The following is a 17,425-nucleotide window of genomic DNA, read 5'->3' as shown; positions in this document are numbered from 1 at the left end:
TATGTGTGTTGGTATCAAGCTGTGATATAACACCTGTTTTTTTATAGCATGATGTTAGATCAAAGTTTGTATACGTCGCTCTGCCTCCAGGGAAAACGAGCAGCGCTTCACAGTCCGATGCTATAAATGATGCGTTTGCTTGTGCCAAAACCTCTAAAATGCAGCATTGTGGAAATTTGACAGCTTGGACATGTTCACTCACAGGCCAGTCATGTGTCAGTAGAGTCTAGGAACTTTATAACTGGAAGTCAGAGACGCACTCTCTGTAGTGCTTTTGGAGCTTTAGTTACTTCTATTTTCAGGATTGTGACCCATTGGAAGTGTGAGTTTAAACTGACACAGGACATTCTGCTGAATAATTTATATGCTTGTAGAGGCTGATTAACAAAGTCACCATGTCTGATGGGAACCAGGGAGTACAGCAGATCCAAACTGTGCATTTCAAAATGCTTAACCACTGTCAGATACCACTTATACCCAGTGTACCCTGGGATTCTACTGGATTTATGTAGGAGGGAGTAAAGTGAGGCCTTTTTCTTGACGTCAAGAGTGACGACGGACTAACAGTGTTTTAAAGCCCCTATTAGCTGGCTTTGTGCTGGCTTGACAAAACTAAATCCAGATTATAGCTGGCTTGGCCTTTTAAAATCATTCCATGGTTTGCCCAGAAATAATGTTGTCGCTAAGACGGCTATGTTGTAATTATTTGTAACCCAAAATCCAATCCTGCATGGACATGCTTTATTTATTTAGTTTCTTTAACAGTACTGTCAGAGTTTTGACAGGCACCCCCAGACACATGGAACAATCCATTCAAATGAACCACTTACATAAACAACCAAACATATTGGTCGTATGTCAAGTAGCAAATATCATTATAAATTTAATATCTTTTCAGGTTTGGATCATTGATTAAATAAACCAAGCAATCCGACTATAGTCAAAGACAATATGACAGCTTAGTCAATACTAAAGCTATTTGGAGGTCAGTGTCGAGACAGTCAAGATTCAAAGCAAATTATGAGAACATTTTTAATATTAGAGTAATGGCTATGTAACAAAAAGGCTCTTTAGACATGCTTTACAGAATGTACAGATAAACAAGGTCCAACATATAACTAAAAAAAAAAGGGGAAAAAACCTTCGACAATTCAAAAACAGCAGCACTAGATGTTGCCAGAGGACTTACTGCCAAACTTTGGTAAGAAGTCAGAAAAATGCACAATGTGTGTCAGGCTGTGTTGGTGAAAAACATTAACTCAATATTTGCCCACCGGACGTGTAGCTCCATTAGGATGACATACAACTGCCAGTTTTCATCCATGTTTCCGTATCACTAAAGAGGGGCATGGAATGCGCTTTGGCCAGCAATCAGAACAAGAAGAAACTGAAGAAAAAACGAGGAGTGAGGAAAATATACAGAGAACACAAAATCATCCTCGTGCTTTAGTCGTCACTTGGAAAACAAAACATGTTGGTTATCACCTTTGTTGCAGATACCCAGTTCAGAGGAACAGGCTCAGAATGTGCTACAAGACTGTGGTCAAACTAAAACGAGTACAGGAGCAACGTACAACTCGTTGAGGTTTACGGATACCATGTGGTGCTCAAGGTCATTTTAAATAACTCACGTGGCCATGTTATACTTTGTGACATTATATAGAAAATATAAATTCAAGCTTCATCTTAACACGTTTAAGGATTAACCGACACCGTTGGTTTTTTGTGGCTGAGCTTTAACACCCTGTCCCACCACGACAGGTCAAATCCTCTCTGGAGGATAAAGTAGAAATGAATAGAACCACGAAGGAAATGACAATGAAAACTACTCTCAAATATGGGAGATTTACCTCTCAAAGGAGATTACATTATGAAAAATGACAATACACACACTCAGCCAATAATTAGATACACCTGGCTAAAACTAAAGCAACGGTTCTGAAATACAACCCTACGTCCTACATGACGTTTAGAATGACTCAGACGCTCCAACAGCATCACAATTAATGACACGTGAATTTGAAGTGCGGTTGACATTTTCTGCTTTATAGTTTGGTGTTTCTGCGCGCAGCGACGCCTCCCGAGAACATTTTCACAGACTCAGTAAAACAGGGTTGTGTTGCAGCTGCAGACCGGTGTTCTCATTTCAGGGAGGGTTACGTAATATGGAGTCCTCTAATGGTGATGGTAATGGTTTCTAAATATGAAGAGCAAATGTAGGAGTCAGACACAAGGCCAGTCACATCTGAGCGACTCTGAAGTGCAACAATCAAGAGGGTATTTCAGGACAACTCATGAGACCACAATTCTACACAAAAGGCATTTCCATTTTCAAAACTCATCACAACACAATAACTGACATTTGTAAACAGTGCTGTGCAGCTGTTGGATTAGTGTTTTTCAGTTTTGAGGACAATAAAAACCAAAATATCAAGAAAATATTACACTTGATTACTTAAACCAACACATAAAACTTTGTGTATGATGCTGGGACAATGTGGGTTTGAAACGAATAAGATGGATGTTTTTTTTGTTTTGTTTTTTAAAGTTAATGCGGCTTAGACCTCAAATGTACCAGTAGAGCTTTGAATTCAAAATTTCCCCACTGTGGGATGAATAAAGGTATTCGTAATTCAATAGATAATAACTAACATTATGTACACATACATACACATATCAAATAATACAATACATTCTCATTTTTCACAGTCCAAAGTGAAAACCTAGATGTAATCAATATTTATGGAAGGATTGTTGACTGTAAAGATAAATCTTTACAATGGAAAAAAAAAACAGCATGTAAACTGCATAATTAAGTTTGCCACCATTAAGTGCCTGTAACATAGGAGATAAGGGCTTACAGATCAGTGCATACTGTATAAAAATAAAAAGATTTTTTTTTTGAAAAATAAAATAAAATCACGTAGTCACCTGATCAAGGTCACTGAGAATGCTTAATAAAAAGGTCATCCATTAGACAACCATCAGAAAATAGCCAGCAAAACTGTGATTGTCTCATGTGCAAAAGAGTTAAAGAAAAAGACAAAAAAAAAACTGTACGCTTTCTTCCCAAACTGCTCATCATTATAAAAGACAGAAAATTACAAAATTAACACTGCGAAAACAGATAGATAATATATGATATATTCATATACATATATATTTTCATAATACACCACCTTTTGGTGTCACGGTCTCTGGGATTTGCATAAGAGTCTGTCATAATGGCTGTGGAAGGAAAACCTTCAAGGGTCTTTTCTATTTCATCAACCAAAATCTGCTGGTCAAGGAACTTAATCTGTCCCTTATTTAAGCCTCCCCTCCTTTAAAGTCACGCAGGCTGCTCCAACAGGCGTCTGTGCCAGGAATCATGAGATTCAACTCAGGCTTTTAGGGAACGTGGCTGTGTCTTGGTGTTCTCTCATGGCAGCGTCTGGCATGGCTACTCAAAGCATACATTCATTGTTTTCTCTCATAGGAGACCAAAGAAGAGTAGAGCATCTGGGGGAAAGGGGTCCTCCTGAGAAGGCTTTGTCAATAAGGAGTTCACTGAAATCATCGGTTTGTTTATCCCGACAGACGCAGCAGTCGTTCCACGGTGGGGAATGTTAGCATGTCCTCTTGAGTGGAAGGGGAATGTAAACATACAAGAGAGCATCTTTGGCAGAATGTGAGGTGTTTATTTGGAGGTAGTGGGTGAGGGGTAAAGGTGGGCACAGGGGAAGAGGTGCAGCAACGAGTCAGAGGCCGAATGCGGTCAGAGTGTAAAGACCTTATGTGGGAGCCAGATGCTCCTGTGTGTTAGTCCTACCAGAGGCACTTCTGTGGTCCTGGGTGCATTGGTTTGGGAAATAGTTAGCCTCCGTTTCACTGTGTTCCGCTGCCCCATCAGCAGCAGAGGGCAGAGGAGGTGTCCTGTGCACAGTCACTGAGAGCTGGGACGCTCCTGATTGGAGTTTTGAGGATGGATTTTCATCTCTCCAGAAAGATGTGCTGAGGGAATCTGCAAAAGGGAATAAAAAAACAAACACATAGACACATTATCTCTGAAATGTGGGCCTTTTTTCTTCTTCTTTCACATAAAACTGAGAAAAAAAAAGAAGAAAAAAAAACTTACTCTACTCTTTGTGCAGTGAGAACCTTAATTAGTGATACAATCACATTAAATTAGATGCTTTTTCAATGTGCTCATTTTCATTTAACTATTTTTGTTGGTTTAGCTTTAGGGTTTCCTAAAACCATAATTTACTGTATATCTCAAAGAAAAATGTCTTGAGGATCAATATCTCCAATAAACGTAACCTTGTGGGTTTATTGGTTCACTGGAGAATCTCATTTGCAGATTTTATTAATCAATCCATTTTCATAAGTGTTTTTTTTTTTTGTTTCTTTTACATATATCATCCCTTTGGGATAAATAAAGTATTTTTTCATGCTTAATACAAAGGCATCTTGGGAACAATCCTGTGCAACTTAGATGCTTCCAAAAATTAACAAGATGTGTCAAGAGCTGATGGAGAGTGAAGAATGAAGTCCCTGAAAACACCTCAGTGGGAAGATGACAAACTGCAGCTTGATTTCAATATCTCGCTTTCAAAAGTAAAAATTGTGAGTTTTTGTCTAATGTCTCACCGTTAACATACAGATCTGGAGAAGTGTAGCCATTCAGCCTTTTTTCATGCGAGGTGCTTATGAAGCTCTCCAGCGCTGCATCCTCAGCCTGGGTGTGCTCACTCATGCTCCCCTTTAAGCCAGGTACGGTCTTGTCCAATGCATCGTCCTCCCCCAGATAGGCATAGGGGCAATATTCCCTTGTACGAGTGTAGATGTTGGCATTATCGTAGCAGTCGGAGCAGATTACTAGAGGACCTGTGCCACCTAGAAAGAAATACCAATTTTTAAAATCGCTGTTTTGCATAGTTTTGTTCTATTCAGCATTTTCTACACTGCTATTGTAGGTTTTTCCACAGCAAGGGGCCTACATTCATACCAAGGGAGATTTTAGATTTCTTTCTAATCTGTTATTTTGCTGTATTTCAATGTCACAGGTGGGGGTTGGTATGAAAAAAGATGTATTTCTAGTTGATATATATCGTCTTAATATGCACACGTGTACATATTTAATGGACAAGCTGAAAGGCCTTGGTGATGGCAGACATGTCTCCTGCATTCCTTCAAATAAAAACTGAGATTGAATGAAAAATGTGGCCTCTTGTAATGGACTGGGGTTGGGCTGACAAGAATAAATAGCAGTCAATTCCCAACACATGCACATCAAGGATGGAACACCTCAGTTTTTTACCACTTTTGTCTAATCAATCTAATAAAAGAGTTACCTTGTTTGTAATATCGTGTTGGACTGGATTAAGCTTTTCTCAAAGTGGCCACTTGATTTCTGATTTAAAACCACTTCAAACCGGTTTGGTACGCTGCTGCATATGGAACGAGTGCATATCTTTCACAACTAAAACCTTACCAAGGACTAGAGGTTTTCCATCCAGTTTAATTCAGAGGGGACTTTAATTTGATACGTGCAGTCGCAACCTGTCATGCTAATAGTTTGTTAGCCTATTTGCTGCTTTGTTTTGTTTAAAACATACTCACACACTGACTCGAATATGATGTAGAAACAAGAAATATTTAAGTGCACTACTCCTGATTTCGTTTTAAATACTATTACAACCTGAACCAATAACAAAGAAAGATAGTAATAAATAAATACGATGCAGCAGTTTCAAAAAGCAGGAAAAAAAATAATAAAATGATCAAAATACAGATAAATAAAATAATCTCTAACCTGTGGGCACTCCAACTAGTCCCTCCCGAGACTCCCCAGGATGGAAGCTGCTACGTCCAGTGAACAGAGAGCCCATCCTGCAGTGCAGCATGCTGTTCCTGTCTGTTTCCACTTCACTGCCTGTGTCTCCATAACATACACCTGGGACAAAAAAAGGATAATTAGTCACCGTTTCATTTCAGCAGGGAGGTGATCTGAAACACATAAACAGAAACAACAGCCTAATGGGTATGGGAGTGTCTCAAACCTTTGAAAAAAGAAAGGCACATCTGAGAAGCTGTGTTTTATTCAAAATTAATGTTTTGTTTGTTTGTATTGTCAGCTGTGATTAATATGGAATGCAGCAGGCAATGTATTCTTGCAAGTTTGATTTCTAGTAGTCATGTATTCTTTGTGATGTCAACATCACAAGCTTTGTTGGTTTATAAACAAAAACTCGATATAGTCCAATCCAAAAACTGGATAAATGAAGTATACAGTAGTATTTGATGTGAAAATATTATGTGTAACCAGCAAATCTAGATTATTCTTTACGGGAAGTTTGTTACTACACTGCAAACACCATCAGGATGTATTGTCAAATTTTGTGCCCTAAATATGATCCTTTCATTAAACTAAATGAGACAATATGAATCATTAAATCAACATTACAGGGGAAGGACAGTAACTTCTAAGTGGGTTTGGAGCTGGTTGAGGCACAACTGTTTTCTGCAGATATGTGCAGTCATTGTGACTTACAGTGTAGAGGAATTTCAAAGTGAATATTGTAAGAGGTGTGGATGCTTTTACAAAAAAACTGTGCTAATATACCCATCTCGTGGATATGAAAAGTCTATGTTTATGATAATCATAAAACGACTATCCATGATAGCTAAAAAGCAAATAAGTAAACATAACCAAGTACTGTATCATTGTGGCACTAAAACAAAAGGTTTATGTTACAAACTTAACATAACCCAAAAGACAGATTACAAACCATCTGTGCCTTTATGAATGTATCCATTGGAAAGGGGAGGCATGAGCTGCTGGTGGCTGCCAGCCTCAGAGTTACTGTAGCCTTCCTGAGGCTCTGACAGAGTACCCTGAGAGGACAGGTAGCTGGGAATGTCTGCGGGCAAATTCATCTCATCTGTAACAGAGACATGCATTTTGGGACATTGTGCTGAGTTCTGTACCGCAACTACATATATATATATACATACATACATACATACATACATATATATATATATATATATATGTGTCTGTGTTCTGTCTGTGTAAAGCGTTAAAGATTTAAGGACAAATTTACTTCACATCTATAGCTATATCAGCTTTATCCAAACTACGAACCTGTGTTGGTGATACTGTAGTCCTCACTCGTCCTGCGCATGTGATAGATAACAATGACCCACACCAGCGAAGTTCCAACTACACAGCACACCACCACAATCACCACTATGCCCACAGTGGTCCATCCATCCTGGTCGTAGCCGGTGCCAGTATCGCATTTCTGTGATGGTGAGACGCTGAGGTAGATGTGGCCACGCTCTGTACCGACAGTATTAGACATGATGCAGGTGTATTTCCCAGCATCAGCTGGACCAGCGTCAACTATGATAAGGAGTTGGTTGGCTGCGGCAAAAAAGTGGCGTTCTGTAAGCACCAGGGGCCCGTCGTCTTTGGTCCAGTTGAGACGTGGAGCGGGGCTGCCGCCAGCTATACACTGAAGCACAGCTGTTTCCCCGTGGGCCACTGTTCTGTCTTCGAGATCCCTCATGAAAGATGGAGTTTCTGGAAGGGAAGATGATATATAGATTTTCATAGCATGTGTGGTCAGTTGAGATGGATATGTGTGAGGAGAGGTTTGCTCAATCTGTATAAAAATTTGAGCCTCTAAAAAAACAAAAAACAAACAAACAACAAAACAACAAACAAACAAAAACAGCCATTTCGATTGTGTCACTGATCATCTATGTAGTTCAATTCAATTCTCACAAGCACGTTCATTAGGAATTCGAACATTTGTGTCAGAGATGCTGCAGGCAGCAGCATTTAAATATTGTAAATGGCCATGGTATAACACAGTTTGTTTTCATAAAATTATTAGTTCAATCTGACAAAGGTGGCAACACATAAATAAGAGCTTCTAATGACTAATAAACAAAAATGAGGGCCCTATTTGAGCAGTGTGACTCAGCTGAAATGACCCAGAAGGAAAAGGAAAGATCGGTAATACATTCTGCTAATCAGGAGGGTGACTCACCCAGGACAGTGAGAGTAGCGTTTGCCGACAGGCTGCCGGCTGCATTTTGAGCTGTACAGCTGTACACTCCCATGTCTTCTGTCTTAACTTTAGCGATGAAAAATATGTCATCATCCGGCATCACATGCATCCGGCGTTCTCGAGCAGCGGGGAAGTCGGTGCCTCCATCCTTCTGCCAAGCGATCTGGGGTGATGGATGGCCTTCAGCAGCACACTCCAACCTGGCCATAGCCCCAGTGCGGATTGTTAGATCCATCGGAGTCTTAAGAAAGGAGGGAAGCTCTGAAAGACAGGAGGACAGAAATGCAAGGTTAGGGTGAGTTTCGAATAAATCTTATGGTTTATCCCTCAATCACTTAATTGTGAACAAACATTCGCATTCTTTGAAAGAGTGAACCATCCTCACCATTGACAGTAAGCTTGGCCCTGTTAGAGTAATTGGAACCAAAGTGATTGGAGACCACACATTGGTAACGCCCCTCATCAGTGAAGTTGACATTAAGCAGGTGAAGCACAGTGGTATAGATGAGCTCTCCCTCTTGATAACGGGCATAGTTTTGCACTTCTGCATCATACAGCACCTCCCCGTCCTTCCGCCATGCCGTGTTCATCGGTGAGTCGCTGCTGCTGGATGCAATGCAGCTGAGAGTCACGTTGTTGCTCCGTAGTGCCACGGACGTCTCAGGGTGAGTTGTGATGTGAGGTTTGGGGAAATCATCTGTGCAAAAGAAAGAGAGACAGAGCCAGACTGAGCATTTTTCTATGTTACACAATTCATGCAGTTCTCTTAACTGAAATGTAAGATGTAAGCTGGTGTTCCACATGTATCTACATACCGTTTCAGGCTCTTTTGTAACAGTTAAAAATGTTTCTGGTTATTTAACTAGCGAATCAGACGTCTAGGTTGTTGCAATGAGTAGAATAATCAGAGGATTTAAAGCAATCTTCTGCTGAATCCATGCATGAAAAATAAATTTAAAAAAGACTGACCACAAACAAACTCCTCTGGGCTGATGGACAGGACGCTGCGGCCAAGCAGATTGGCAGGATGGGCACAAATAGCCGAGACAGACAGCTGGAACTGGGTCTCCGTCAACCAAGGACCCAACCACTGCATGTGACAGTCACACAGCAGACTGCTTGTGTTCAGAACACTGAGAACAGAAAGGTAAAACAGGCAGTGAGACAGAAGCCTTAAAATGTAAGAAAGAACAAGAAGATGTGAAATTAAATTTCTGAACAAATCCTTATTTTTAGATATTTGAAGGATCTGTCTGAATAGCTCAGACAGGACGATGATTTAACGCTTCAGAAAATAACCTTGTATGTCTTTGCTGATACGAAGGTTCAATTTATGTGAAATATGTAAGGAGGGTTGCTACTGTCCATACAAATTGATAGGCACCTGACAAATATCATCTTTCTATTGAAAATGTATGGTCCGTCTTGACTTGATTTTGCTTTCCACCTCTGATGGTTTCCCCCTAATGTTGCCGGGATCAGATCGGTATCGCCAAGCTGCGATGGTAAACCTCGAGTAGAGCAATCAATGCATTGTCTAAGTTTGTGACAGGTTCCGAGTACGGAAGACATGGAGATCTTTTCAGAATTAACATAACTGTGCGCAACAAAGCTCATCTTCAATCAGCAAAGACAAAAAAAATATCGATATGCGTTTGATAAAACATGCTCTTTCATTCATAAATCATGCACATGGATATCTGATGTCTGATATTTATTATTTTCACAGCTTTGTAAACTTTGTACACAGATTTCCAAACAACGCAATTGAATTGAGGTGGGGATTCTGCCTGATCAGTGGTCAGCAGTGTTCACATCACAGATTTGGAAAAGTTCTGCTGACTCGGTTGAGGTAGAACTGATAGAAAATATTTTAAGAAGCACACAATTCCAGCTTCTACCCACCTATTTGTTTATAATGGTATAATCAAGCAGATACAGCCATACCATAGGAAACAAAACACAGATAAAATAGAACTTGGATTCATTTCTATAGAAACAGCCCCAGATCTGTCTTCTAATACAGTCTTAAATTACACTTCAGTTCAAATGATGCCATTTGTTCTCGTTAAATTTTCAGAAAAATCCACTTAATCGACTCGCCAAGAAAATGGTCAATTCCTTCAGTTCCTAGTTTTAATCACGTCAGCTGCTAAATTACTAACAACAGAATATGACTGCAGACATTTTCCGACAGTCCGACAGCAGCTGGGACATTTTATCTGCCCCTGACTGAGAGACACTCCTAAAACAGCTGATCAAAACCTCAAAAAGGCGAGAGACTTAACAGCTCCACTGCCTTTTTTCACATGCAGGAGACAGCTGTTCCAATTAACTGGATGCTGCTGCAACTTAAAGCCTAATTAGACGACTGTTTGCCCAACTGAGAGGAAAACTGTACGTTTCCAGAGAGACAATCTAATGACTCAACGATTACACATACATATCTTTAATAACATTGCGTAAAGTAAAACAAGGCGGCAGACCACAAACAGCAACAGTCTATCGACAACACACCACTGGCTGCAGTCTTCTTTGATATGTAATGTAAATTTAATATTCAAATAATCCACCTTAATTGCAGATCTTCTCAAACATTATGATTCCTTTTTAATGAGAGCTACAGTAATAAAATCTGTCCAAGAAACAATATTAAAAAAAAAAAAAAAAAAAAAAAAAAACTTCCACATGAGCTTATGAGAGCTGTAAGATTCATTTAGTGTTTACTCACAATACTTTGAGCTTCATATGGGACAGCGCCTCAGGGTGTATGGACATAATGCCATTCTTGCTGAGGTCCCTGCAGAAATGACAGAAACATGGATTACATGCACTGAAGATAAGCTTTTAAACAAAACTGTTAACCCATTTCACAAACGCGAGGCAACATCAGGACAGTGTTAATAGCAGTGCAATCTTTAATCCTTCAACATTAACAGAAAAAGGAAGGTGCAGTAGTTTAACTCACAGATTCTCCAGCTCCTCAAGGCCTTCAAACGCTTTCTTAGTGATTGATTTGATTTTATTCTGTTGTAGAATTCTGGAAAACAAAATCATTTCAAATCATAATAATAAAACCTGCTCTTGAGTAGTAATAGTTGTTAACACACTGGAAACACACACTGTGTCTGCAGCTTTTGCTAAGACTAAAATAAAACATCACACCAGTGTTTCAATGCAAGTTGAATTTCTCAATGAAAATACCTGACAGGGCCAAATGTTTGAAACACTGATACGTGTGAAAGATGCACTAGCTGCACTAACGTGTCTAAAAGAAAAGAGTAAATTAATATCCATGGTGTGTCTACTCACAGTGTGTTCAACTTCTTCATTCCATCAAATACACCAATGGAGTCTTCAATAGCCCAGGAGATTTCATTGTTGCGGATATCTCTGAAAAACACAAAGACTCAGACATTAAACGGACATCTAAATTCTTCTCCTGCTAAGACCACAGCGAAGGCACTTTTTCCTCCACCGAGGCTGCCAGAAGTAGTTACTCTTACAAACGAGACTAACAATCTGAGATGCCATACTTCTACACGGTGTCAAAGCTCTATCACCCCTGCTTTTCTGATGAGGTGAAATAATTAGCTCTGTTTATCACTGAGACAGTTCATAGGTCTACTGGGAACCCAAAGAGGTCTTGTGTTTATATGATGGGTCATGGGCTCTTTTGTTTCTCTTTTCTCATGCCTGGCCACCTCTGAAAGAAGTCTGGCACTCTCAAATGCCCCTCTCGAATGAATGCTCACAGGATGGTAAAAATCCCCAAATTTGACCCCTTTTCTCTTTGCACTTCAGTGCCTTCAACTAAATCAGTGCAGCAAATAATGAGTTCATTACTTCCTCAACACTTTGCTCCACACAGATAAAATGTTTGATGCAGGAGACGCATTTGCTTCGTTATGCTGATATCCTAACCTGCTATGTTGAATTTTCAAAATATTTCTTTTTAAACCCTAATGTTTTTCCAACTGTAATCTGCTACTCTAATTGCAACACGTCCCATTAACTTTGCCTCAAGCTCAGCTAGAGTGTGGAAACCTCACGTTCCACATGGATGACATGTACACAGCTCTTACAGGGCATCTCAAATGTTCCATTAGTAAGACTGATCTTGATTGCATATGCAGTCTTAATCCATCAAAGTCTACTTAGGAGAAACCCACATTCATTAAATGTTAATACATGCTAATCATTAAAGCACCTCTCCTGGCCGTCAAAAACACTTGCACTTGCTTTTCTACTTCCAGCACAGAGAGAACAAAACCAGGACAACAGAGGTCTATGTGACTTGAAACTAAGGTGAAGAGAACTAATGACAAGCAGGATCAGCTCACAATAAAGACTAAATCAGAGGCTACATCATTGGCAATCTCCGCTGTTTGCTCCAACCAACTTAGAACTACCTGCAAAATATTTTCAAGACAGAACAAGAACTACACATGAAGAATGAAACAAAGACAGACAACTGTCGTCAGCAGCCTTCATGAGAATGCACAGAGCCTAAAACAAGACAGCACTTGATTATATTTAGCGTACTAAGCTTAACTCTTTCGGTGCCATTGACGTCTATAGACGTCAATTTAAAAAAAAACGTTGACTGCCAAAGACGTATATAGACGTCAATTGCGTTTTTTAACGGAGCGGGCTGGGGGACAATCTAGCGGAGTTCGTCACTAAATCTTAGGCTTGTAAACACTAAACAGAGAATATACTGGCAAAATTAGCCGCTAGGTGGCAGCAGGGCCACTATGCACAAAAAAAAAAAAGAGCTAATTTTCTCAAATTTTTGGGTCAAACAGCTGTTTTTGGTGAAACCAACCTATGTTCTACTGTCTATTACTAAAGGACTGAAAATGGTAGAAACAAACTTTTTTTTCCTGATCAAAGAAGAGAGTCTACTCTTTCTTTTGGTAATTTCGGTGTGTACATAGTCATAAGACACACTTTTCTGTGGGTCTTGGAAAATCAGTCAAAATACTGAAAAACACTTGGCAGTATGGGTGGCTCTGAACTGAAAATGGCTGGCAGCCAATGAGTTAATTAGATTTCTTCAAACAAATATTCATCACATATTTTCTGACAGATTTCTGTGGGGCAGAACACTTACAGGGTGCGCAGACTTGCCAGGCCGCTGAAAACTCCCTCTCCCAAATGGCTGATGGAGTTTTCTCCCAGGTTCAGGTTCTCCAGGAGACCTAATCCTACGAAAGCCGTCTCCTCAAGTCTCGTCAAGTGATTATAGGACAAGTCTCTGCACAAAAATACAGCAAATACTGAAAAATGTTTGTCCAAACTATTTTTCTTGTTCAAAATCTGATTTTTATGCATCTCCAGTATGCAAGTATGATGCTCTGAAATAAGACATTTTCACAAAAATGATCATCTATACATGCCAAGCATCAGAGTTAGATGTTACCACATCAGCACCACAAACAGCGGCAACATGATGCTGAGCTCACAGAATAAACTTCGGAACTAGGGCCTACTGAACATAGTGGGGTCTCTTAGCTACGTGACACTGAATGTAAAAGGAGACAAAAAACACTCACAGTTCCTCCAGCTTTTGGCAAAATTCCCAGGCATCTGGTCGGATGATGCCTATAGCGTTCTGGCTGATCCGCAGGATCCGCAGCATGCGCAGGCCGTACAGCCAACCTTTGTTAACCTCAGTTAGGTTGTTGTGCTCCAACTCTCTGAGAAAAAGATGTGGGAAATAAAAGGATATTCATTACAAAAAGTGATTCGTTGTTTTAAAGAATGCTCTGGTGAAACATGGTTTTTGTGTCCCTGGAGCTCGTAACTACTCTCAATGTAACCGCTCTACAATGATGAACAACAAATTGGTGAATGTGACTTTAAAAGACAAGTCCACAACAGTGTACTCACAGTTCTTCGATGTTGTTCAGTCCAAAAAAGGCACCATCCATGAGCTTAGTGATGCCATTTCTCTGCATCTTCAGCGTCTTTAGTGAGTCCATCCCTTTGAATGTAAGGCTGTCCACTATCTTGATCTTATTGCGTTTCATTTCACTGTAGAGAGAGTAACCATCATTTTTCATCAAGCAAGTACTTATACGAAATTAAAACTACCACAACAAAAGCACTGGAATACTGCAAGTTGGATTTTCACTCAGTTGGACTGAGTTTTGTACTGCAAACATTTCTTATGATTCTTACAGGATCTGAAGCAGTGGAAGTTTGAAGACTTTGGAAGGCAGCACAGCTAATCTGTTCCTGTTCAGCCTCAGCACCAGCAGGGAGCTGGAGATGTTTTCAAAGCAGCCGGGCTCCAGGACGCTGATCTTGTTGTTACTTAAATTCCTAAAAGACAGAAAAAAAAATTGAAAAAGCAAAAACATTAGGGCCACAATTAAGGGGGAGAGAGAGGTTTGCCCTTTAGGTTCACCTTCGGTGGATCTGGTCTAAGAAGCTTTCTTAGTAACAATACAGTCATCAGTAGCAGCTGTTTTTGGTGCTCTAATTTGTGCTGATATGTCATCTTACAGGCATTGTTTATGTTTTCATACCATTAGTTATGCAACCATTAAAAGAAATGTTCTCAATAAATACAAAAAAGGAGACATAACCTCACAACAAATAGGACCAAACAAAACAAAAAGAATATCTGACATGGTACAAACAAGTGCTCTTAGTACAGATTATCTGCAACCTGTTGAAGTAGGTGAGTAAATATAAGGTCGTTAATAGATAAACAAAGAGTGTTTTGGTGATGATATTACCACTAATGACATTGACAAGAGCAATTGAGAGCAATGAGTGTGTTAACTGCTCAGAATTGTAGGAAATAAGTAAAAGTGTCTTTGTCTCAGATTTTGTAAGTATTCGTGTGGTTCCTACTTTTACTGCCTTTCTAACCTGTATCATTAATGTGTCCTTAAAGATTACCACGTTACTTTATAACATGGAAATAACATTAATAACCTTGATGGAAAACAATCAATAATAAAACAATAAAATGTAAATGAATTCAATGATATGAGATTGCTTACAGATATTTTAGCTGCATGGATGGGAAAGATCCAACTTTGAGCTCAGAGATGGAGTTGGATGTAAGGTCCAGTGTCTCCAGGGAAACATACGGCTGCAGCTGATGCATCGACAGCTCGGAGATCCGGTTGTGGACTCTGAATGACATCAAATATAGTCGGGTATTAGTGTTCATAATGACCGTTTCTGTTTCCCCTTTGATGAGACATATGCTGGTCGAATCAACATGCTGTAGGACTAGTAAGGAGGGTGAGAAAGAAAAGACCATTACTGATGACAGTCAATGAGTACGTTTTCAGGAGTATACGAGACATAAGGAATACTCAAAGGTCCATCATTACAGGTTGTTGCACCGTAAACTTAAAGAATTGTGCAGCAGGTGAAGAAAATGCATCACACCAAATGACACAAGCCTAGATTCACAAAGTAAATTCCGTATTCCTTCCTCCTGTATTTTCCTTCACTGGAGTTTCAAATGACTGGAGCAGACAACCACGTAGACAGAGCATCTCGCTTAAATATAGCCAGAAGAATGGCTTCATATAAACATAACCAAGGGTTATATTGAGTGTTAATTTAATTTGTTAAAGGAGAGACAAGAAAACCTGAAGAAAATTCTGTGCTTACAGGGAGAGCGAGGTAATGTTTGAGGAAACATCTCCGAGAAAAGGAAATACAGTCAGCTCGTTGTGGTTCATGGTGCTGAAATGAAATTAAACAGAGCATTAGTATCTTATATCAGCTGCAGTAAACTTTCAACAGGATCATCATGACATTAACTGACCTCCTTTGCATAAGTCAGAACACAAACTAACCTTCCAAAACATAGGACAAGCTCAGAACAAATTTAATCAAGATCACCACAACTAACAAATTGGTTCAGATGCTTGTTTACTGGGGGCACTATGCTCAAACTCCGACATAACATTCATTACATTATCATATGGTTTTCTTGAAACTGTTTTACTAAGGTAATGATTGACTCGAGACCCTTTAGACGACTGTAATGGTCCTGAAAAGTATATCCAATAAACTGAGAACCGTTAGAATTCCATTCAAAGTTGAAAACAAAAAAGGTTTCCAGAAATTAGATCTCATGGAAACTCCTCCAAAATAGATCTTATAAAACTCAAACACAGAAAAGGGGTAGATATCCATATATATGTTTTTTTTTTTTTTTTGCATTCATTGGCTGTTCAACAAATCAATGCAGGGGATTCAGTCCATGACTAACGGTGGAAACTTGACACACATTCGTGTCTATCAAGTTGTGTACTTACACTTCAGTTATTCCATCTGGGAGGTCCAGGGGGGCAGTCGATAGCCTTCTCCTGTTGCAGTCCAGAATCTGGACATCATCTTGTCTTTTCGAGCAGGAGCACGCAGAGGGACAAGAGTCACTGGCCCAGGCACTCAAACTCAGCAGCATGACGACAAGAGCTGGAGGAATGGGCCAACCTTCCGCCATTTTAAATGTCCTCCTACTGAGAGGTAGCTACGTGGCTAGCTAATCGCTCAACTGGCAGGTTAACAGTTAAAGAACCAGCAAAGTATCCTTGGAATTTAAAATCAGTCTAACAGACACATACTTAAGGCTTAAAGCCTCATGGTTCCATGTGGAGTCATAAAACCCAATGTTTTCCAACTTGCTTAAGGCATCCCAGCAGAGATTTCTCCCCTTCTTCCCAGTCTCTGGAATTCCGTCCGCTCCAATCAGAACCCCCTCTCGGAGTGGCTAGCTAGCTTACCGCTGAGCTGATTCGACCTCACAAACACACCACTATTCAAAAGACAAGATCTGTCTAACTCCCCCCGTTGTCGGCTTTTGGTTGCACTGAACAAAAATAAACGTTAAATCCACTTAAACCGGACTGTTTGAGGCAAATTAAAAATAATCCCCTCCGTATTCTTTCCCATAAGAAAAACAAAGCGCCGTGTGTTGATGACATCGGATACTAAGGATCCCGCCCCATTCCAGCAAGTTAACAGCTATGCTATTGGTCAACGCTTATGCCTGTCAGTCATTTCCACCGATTTGATTGGATTGCTATCTTAACATGTTCTCTACGGCCCCTACTTTATCAAGAAAAAAGTTTTTCACAACTGTTGTAGAATTTAATAATATTTTGCATCACCTTGTGGATGATCCTGGTAATTTCCACTCCCTGCAGTATGACATAACTTTTTTTTTTAGACTTTCAAACATACATTAAAAGTCGTATCACATATTTTCCAGTCACATCGTGTGTAAACAACTGATTTGAATTATGATGTTATCCCTGTTTTACAAACTAAAAGCGTCACCCAATCAATATCTAACCTGAGGATTTCAACCGTTTTAAGGG

The 17,425-nt window shown here is 39.7% G+C and overlaps 1 protein-coding gene across 2 annotated transcripts; it reads right to left on the bottom strand.

The window, feature by feature from the left end:
- Window positions 1-781: 781 nt before the first annotated feature.
- lrig2 (leucine-rich repeats and immunoglobulin-like domains 2) lies at window positions 782-17,066 on the bottom strand. Of its 2 annotated transcripts, none has more exons than XM_075461645.1 (18): window positions 16,361-17,066; window positions 15,708-15,782; window positions 15,083-15,217; window positions 14,250-14,393; window positions 13,959-14,102; window positions 13,622-13,765; window positions 13,180-13,323; window positions 11,376-11,456; window positions 11,032-11,103; window positions 10,795-10,863; window positions 9,033-9,196; window positions 8,449-8,760; window positions 8,043-8,324; window positions 7,130-7,570; window positions 6,774-6,926; window positions 5,798-5,938; window positions 4,633-4,878; window positions 782-4,003 (listed from the first exon to the last, which is right to left on the bottom strand). In XM_075461645.1, the coding sequence occupies exons 1-18, from the start codon at window positions 16,546-16,548 to the stop codon at window positions 3,774-3,776; spliced, it is 3,165 nt and encodes a 1,054-aa protein (XP_075317760.1). In that variant the 5' UTR covers window positions 16,549-17,066; the 3' UTR covers window positions 782-3,773. The 2 variants fall into 2 exon arrangements, with proteins under 2 accessions (XP_075317760.1, XP_075317761.1); XM_075461646.1 differs by having other exon boundaries at window positions 3,883-4,003; window positions 4,644-4,878.
- Window positions 17,067-17,425: the final 359 nt, after the last annotated feature.

The sequence above is a fragment of the Odontesthes bonariensis genome, chromosome 3, assembly GCF_027942865.1.
Source record: "Odontesthes bonariensis isolate fOdoBon6 chromosome 3, fOdoBon6.hap1, whole genome shotgun sequence".
NCBI lineage: Eukaryota > Metazoa > Chordata > Actinopteri > Atheriniformes > Atherinopsidae > Odontesthes > Odontesthes bonariensis.
This window is presented reverse-complemented; position numbering and strand designations above follow the sequence as displayed.

What these genes read in the sequence shown, in the direction of transcription:
- lrig2 (XM_075461645.1), bottom strand. Translation starts at nt 16,548, where the DNA reads ATGGCGGAAGGTTGGCCCATTCCTCCAGCTCTTGTCGTCATGCTGCTG. An exon ending in TGCCAAAAGCTGGAGGAACT is followed by an intron (nt 13,324 to 13,621) that starts GTGAGTGTTTTT and finishes ATTTTTGTGCAG; the next exon opens with AGACTTGTCCTATAATCACT. An exon ending in CATTCATAAAGGCACAGATG is followed by an intron (nt 5,939 to 6,773) that starts GTTTGTAATCTG and finishes TTTTTGTCCCAG; the next exon opens with GTGTATGTTATGGAGACACA.